At 51.0% G+C, this 6,790-nt stretch overlaps 1 protein-coding gene across 1 annotated transcript in view; it reads left to right on the top strand.

Annotated features, from left to right (window-relative positions):
* Positions 1-6,790, top strand: part of CLNK (cytokine-dependent hematopoietic cell linker) — a 185,571-nt gene extending 178,781 nt beyond the window's left edge. The window contains exon 20 of the mRNA XM_014539628.1: positions 6,613-6,790. Within this exon, the coding sequence (XP_014395114.1) occupies positions 6,613-6,759 (147 nt within the window). The 3' untranslated portion in view covers positions 6,760-6,790. The remainder of the gene's footprint in view (positions 1-6,612) is intronic.

Genomic DNA, 6,790 nt, shown 5'->3' with positions numbered 1-6,790 from the left:
GAAAAGGCCATCTACACACCAAGGAGAGAGGCCTCAGGAGAAACCAGCCCCGCCCACCTGGACCTGGGCCTTCCAGCCTCCAGACTGTGAGAAAACAAATTTCTATTGCTTAAGTCCCCCTCCACCCTGATCTGTGGTAGGTGGTTATGGAGGCCCGAGCAAAATAACACAGTAATAAACCGGAACTTCCACCAAATATCTATTCTTCAATAGAGAGCAAAAGAAGGAATGTTGCGGGGCTGCCAAAATGCCCCAGGTGGGCCCCTACGTGGAAAAGCCTTTCAGCAGTTGCCTGGATTGTCCAGCTTGAGCCCAGTGTCTGACCCGGAGCCCTTGCCTGTGTCACGTGTGGGCTGGAATGGCTGGTCAGCACCGGCCAGGCCGCCCTGGGGTCTGTTCACCGCCTTTGCTGCAGCCCGGGACAGCCTGGCCCAAATGAGCACCCAGATGAGCAAGTAGATGGATGCAGAACTCTGCCGGCTGTGGCCAGATTAAGGAGCCCATGTTTCCTTTGTGCTGAGGGTTAGTGAGCTCATGAACGGAAACCACGGAGAACATGCAGGGAACATTTTGGTAACTAGGACATAGTTCCCCTCAACTAGATCCCATGGTTATTGCACTCTCCAGCTCGATATCCCTTTATCCTTCCAGTACCTACTTTCAGCTCCTAAAATTTCTCATTTAAAAAAAAAATGTAATGATTTTTAAATGCTTGGGATTAAGGATTCCTTTTTTGTAAAACATATTATTGATTTCAGAGAGGAAGGGAGAGGGAGAGAGAGATAGAAACATCAGTGATGAGAGAGAATCATGGATCAGCTGCCTCCTGCACGCCCCACACTGGGGATCGAGCCCACAACCCCGGCATGTGGCCAGACCAGGAATTGAACCGTGGCCTCTTGGTTCATAGGTCAAACCTCAACCACTGAGCCACGCCGGCCAGGCCTTCCTTAGGTCATATGGAAAGTGGAAATCGTGTGCCCTGCGCCAGGCTGTTCTATTTGCTCTCTCGTGTGGTCCTCGGAAAACCCTGGAAAGGCCCCATCACTGAACCCCTTTACCAGTGAGGAAGCTGAGGCCTGAGAAGGTTACAGCTTTTCCCCCCACAAACCACAGCCTGGTCTGCTAATAAGAGAGGACATGGATACACTGGGATGTCCCTGCTAACATCCTCGGCCTCCGTCAGAGAGACGGCCGCTCCTGCCGCCTCCGCAGGCGCCAGCCCTCATCTCAGTACCTGTCCCCATCTCAGGTGAGAGGTCAGCCTCCAGGTGAGCTACTCCCCTCGAATCCGGGAGGACCCCTGGCGCCTTCCAATGCCTGTTTGAAGGGGACCCTTTTATGTGACGAAGGAATTTTCTCGCGCATCTTCCAACAAGAGTTTCCATGTATTTCCACGACGCTTCTTTACCTTGACTATGCACAGGCATTATTCTGTGCAGTTAACAGTGAGTAACCGATCGATCGATTTAAACCTCACAGCAACTGTGAGGTAGGTGCTGCCCATGCCTCCATTTAACAGACAGTGAGACTGAGGCACAGAGGTAACTGGCCCACGGTCACCGCTAGTCACGGCAAAGCTGGGAATCCATGGACTCTGCACAAATGCCGACTTCCTCTCGCAGTCTCAGACCACATCATGGCAGCGCACACAAAGCCCGGGCCGCTGGGAAACAGCCAAAACACGGGTGGGAGACTAGGTCACACCGACGTGGGGCTTACAGGTGCCACCGGTGCTGGGTGAGAAAGTGCCTCACAGGTGCTTCTTCCTGCCTCTCCTCTGAGCCAGGCCCTGGGCTAAGAGCCAGACAGGCCCAGCTTGCACCTGTCACCTGTCACCTGGCACAGTGGGGGCCTTTCCCTTGCTGAGGAAGAATCGCCCATTTTTTAAAATATATTTTTATTGATTTCAGAGAGGAGGGAAGAGGGAGAGATAGAAACATCAATGATGAATCATTGATCGGCTGCCTCCTGCACGCCCCACACTGGGGATCGAGCCCCAGATGGAGCCCACAACCCAGGCATGTGCCCTGACCTCGACTCAAACCGTGACCTCCTGGTTCATAGGTCAATGCTCAACCACTGAGCCACGCCTAAGGGCTCAGGGAGAGGGGGCTCTGCTAAATGGAAGCCAGCTACCAGCCAGTCTCTTGGAGCTCAGTGAAGAAACAGCATCTTCGTCTGACCGCAGGGACCCTGGAGTGAGACACGGGTTTCAGAGACCGCTTTGGTTTTGTGTGGCTTCGTGGCTGGCTTGTGCACTTTAGATGTCACCACACATACAAGGCAGCAGCACCTGTCTCCAGGGGTGATTGTGAGTGAAAGATGAGATGATGTAAATAGAGTGCCGGACACACAGAGGCAGGTGCGGACAGGGTATCAGATTCCATCGTAACTGGGCCCTGAGGGCCCTTTCGTTAGATCTGTGCACCGGGCACAGACCAGGAACGGAGCCCTGAGAGTTGCCACCACCGGAACGCAGTCCCCGGGGATGGAACAGCGCAGCAACACCTCGCACAAGCGCAGAAGACAAGCAACTCACATACGCCCGCAAGGAATAAGTCTGGGAAGGTCCATTTTGCCCACAGAAGGCATTGGGTCATCCTGCTAGCCACGTGGCCAGAAACTGGCTTCAGATTCAGGGAGCATCCAGTGCCTTCCTTCCTGTGGCTGCTCTGACAAAGGACCACAAACTCGGTGGCTTAAAACAGCAGACGCGTATTCTCTCACAGTCCTGGAGGCCGGAAAACAGAGGGCCCAATGTGGGCAGGGCCCGCCCCTTCTGGAGGCTCGGGAGGGTCCCTCCTGCCTCCCCTGGCTGCCAGAGCCTGTCACTCTAACCCCTGCCTCGTGGTCACACTCCTCCTCCTCCTCCTCCTCCTCCTCCTCCTCTTTTCTGCCCCCTGCCTCCTGGTCACCCTCCTCCTCCTCCTCCTCCTCCTCCTCCTTCTCCTCCTCAGAATGGCTCTCCCTTCCTTCTGTCTTGCAAGGGTACGTGTGATTACTTTTAGGGGGGACCTAGGAGAGATACGCTCCTCCCCCCAAGATCCTCAACTTAGTCCCGACTTTTGTCATGTGAAGCGACAGTGGTTCTTTGATATATAAGATTTCAGGGGTTAGGACATGGCACATTTTTGGGCCCACCAGTCAGCCCACTATATCTATTTGCTCAGTTACTGAGCCAGTTCAGTCCTCAGGCCTCACCTTGTCCTGCAAAGGTGTATGATCCGTGGCTGAAAATTATGCTAGATGTTCACTTGATAAATTCAACATTGAAGACTAGAAAACAAGGAACCAATGGCTTTATTTCTCACTTCCCCTGTCTGCTTCTCGCCTCCCTCTCTCTCTGCTTCTCTCTCTTTTCCTCTCTTCTGCTTTCACTCCCATGTGTGTGCCCAAACAGACTGGTGTACCCTCCAGCAGTGAAATATGGCCTACAGTGAACACATGGGGCTAACACAAAAGGCTTAAACAAATGTTAAAATCCAATATTAGGATGGCATTTGCTGTCCTCCTGAAAAAACATCATTTCATATCAAAACAAGAGCCTAAGTATAATTTTTTAGAGTCTCTTTAGGGTAATATATCAGTTGCAGGCTTATCACTAGATGTCAATAAGGAGAATCAACAGTCTGATTTATGGCTCCTGCCTTGCCTGCTTCCTACTACTTGTTTCATATAACATGTCAATCCGTGTGGATTATTAAAACAATTAATGTTGAATCCATTATTCCGGGGCCCTCCTAAACAAACAGGAATGAGAATATGAAGCAAGCACCTTCCCTCTGAAGATTCCTACCAGGAAAGAGCATTTCCATCATGCCATGCGGGTGAACCAATTTTGTACAAGAGTTCTACGTGAAAAGTTGTTCTCATAAATCACTTTTTGTTTTGTCAAGTATGAAGAAAGAGAGGAAACTCTGTCTGAAAATGAAACGGGAAAACTTCCGTTCTTCCTTAAGGCTCACAGGCATAGTCTGTACACGTCCCGGGGATTTCGTTGCTCCTTCCTCATGTTCTTCACAACCTTGGAAGGAGGAGCTCCCAGTGACGACTGATGTGTGTTGCACCCTCACTGTACACCGAGGTCTCTTCTAAAGGCTGTATAGTTAGTAAGTCAGCTAATCCTCACCATGGCACTCAGAGGCAGGTCCTAACACCACCGTCGCTGTTCATAGAGAAGCTGAGGCAGAGCCTGTAAGAAACTTGCCCAGGGACACACAGCTGGTGGGTGGGAGAGCCTTGCATGGAATGCAGGCATCCAGGCGCCACGGCCCTTCACTTAGGATGGCTTTCACCGACCGAGTGTTACCCCACTGGACAGCCAGGGAACCACCTCACCTTAGCCCCAGGCAGGAACTAAGTAATAGTTATCCAGTACCTGCCAAGCGTGGACAGACAGCTTATCTCATTGAAAACTCTGCTAATAGATCCAGTAACAGGACCAGATGGGCAAGTCATGTACAGATTTAATCAGAACTCTAGAAAGACAAAACCCAACTTAAAGGGGCTTAGGGGCAAGGGGGCAGGTGTGTGGACTCAGTCGCCAGGAAGAACCAGAATGGCGTGGCTCTGGAAACTGGCCACTGTCAGGAGACTCATCACACATCTCTTTCCTCAAGTCCCTCCTACCCACTCCCCTCCCCCACACCTTGACAAGGGGCAGGAGGAGGAGACAGCCAGGGCAGTTGCTGGTACCTTGCATTCCAACCTGGTGCCCCGCCCCTCCCCACTCCCAGGAAAAACAAGTTTCCTCCCCACAGCCAAATGCAGCCCCCAAGGGAAGGCCCCTGGGTGGCCTGGTGAGATTCCAGTCCAAAGTTGATTGTTCTCACAGCACATTACCTGAAATGATCTATGCGTGTGGGAATTTATTTTGCCCCCACCAGGATGTCACCTCCTTGAAGACAGGGACCTTGACCATCTCACTCCCTGCTGGCCATCCCTAAGGCCTGCGGACATTTCTGTGCCAGGACGGGGGCGCAGAGGGAGGAGTAGACGAAACCAAAGCAGAATCAGATCGTCCCCACCATGACGCCTTTCCTTCGGGCTGTGTCAGCTCTGCCCTGGTCTGTTGGGACATCAGGGTTACAGCCACAGGCAATGTTGCATCAGGAAAGCACTGACAGGTGTCCAGCAAAACCAGATTCCATTCCTGGTCCTGGCCTTGCATCTGTGTGACCTGAGCTGGAGTGTCTTTAGCTCTGCAAGGTCATTGCTCACCTCACAAAATAGCCCAGGAGGCCCAATGTTGTGTTCCAGTTTAGAAGGCAGGTGGTGTGAGCTCTTCCTCATTGCCTCCCAGCATTCCCTTCCAAGGACTCCTCCAAACTCAGCCAATCAGACCCGATGCCCACATTCTCTGAAGCCCTGTCTTGCTTCTTCCTCTGCTTTTACCATCTTTAACCCTCCCTGTCCACGTATCTGGAATCACCCAGAATGAATAGCCCACTTCAGGTCTATATCTTCGACAAAGCATTTTCTGATTCCCCAAAACTTGACATAATCTTAATTTCTCTCAAATCTGCACAGGACTTTATCTGCTCATCTCTAGAAACATAAAAGTGAAATGATCTGCTGTTCATTTCACAAGAAGCCCAGGGTAGGAAGCTAAGTTGATGAAGAACTATCAGCAGCACATGGTCATCATAGACATTCTGATCACACTAAGTTAGAACAGGAGGGGTTTACAGGAGAGAGAGTTTTCTGCAGGCCTTTCCCACCAATTTACTAATCGAAGGTCAAGTCTTGATGATCTGCATTTGGGTTTGTCTCAGGTAGGGGGAAGGCAGGGGGCACCAGGCATTCCCGTGGGCTAACTGCTGTGAAACTCACTCATCTAACTTATCTTAACTGCTTACAATAGGAACCTGTGATAAAGATGAAGCTTGACCAGGTGACCTGTCTACTGGGTGTGGGAAGCTCAGCTGCCTTAGTTCATCTTTGGTCTCCCAAGTGCCTTTATTCTCCCTTATTATCTTACTAGTGGCCTGGTGCATGAAATTTGTGCACATTAAAAGGGAATTAATTGGAGGAAAAATTTTAATATTGCTATTTGCCCTTTCTCTATAATAGAAGTGTCAGAGACAAAAGAAAATTAGTAAAATGTATATGAAAATCTCCCTCTTCTCAGAGTCTGGGGCCCACCGCGGGACCCAGAGTCAAGTCCCCGCCCACCCATGCACACCTCGAAATCGTGCCAGACCAAGACCCAGCCGGCCCCACCCCCGTTAAGCCCCACAGGGGCGGGGGGGAGCAGCCTCAGATCCCCCATCAAGCCCCACCAGGTGGGGGGCGTGGCCTCAGGTCCCCTGCCCCAGCCTGGCACCACGCAGCCTCAGGTCCCTGCTGATTGGTCATTACGGTGTCACGGCATTATGGCATCACGGCGTGATGACCATTTGCATATTAGCCTTTTATTATTATGATTCATGTCACTCATCTTTTAAGAGATTGCCACACCCCTTTTTTAAATGACTTTCTGACACACCTTTACAACACCTCCCCCCCAAAATGTTAATTCCCTTTTCCAAGTAAAACTGAACATCTGTACTTTAACCTACAGGCACCAAAGGGATGTAAATTTTATTAACTTTCTTGTCTGTGTTTCAGAAGTTTGATTCGGTGGAAGACATCATTGAACACTACAAGTATTTTCCTATTGTGCTGATTGACGGGAAAGATAAAACCGGGGCCCACAGGGAGCAATGCTACCTGACGAGGCCCCTCCCTCTCAACAGACTCTCCTCGCTTTGGTAGCCTGATCTGCTTATCTTCAGTTCACAGGATC

Source organism: Myotis brandtii, unplaced genomic scaffold (assembly GCF_000412655.1).
Source record: "Myotis brandtii unplaced genomic scaffold, ASM41265v1 scaffold223, whole genome shotgun sequence".
In the NCBI taxonomy this organism is placed as follows: Eukaryota; Metazoa; Chordata; class Mammalia; order Chiroptera; family Vespertilionidae; genus Myotis; species Myotis brandtii.
Note: the sequence above shows the minus strand (reverse complement) of the source record. Positions and strands in the feature narration are given on the sequence as shown.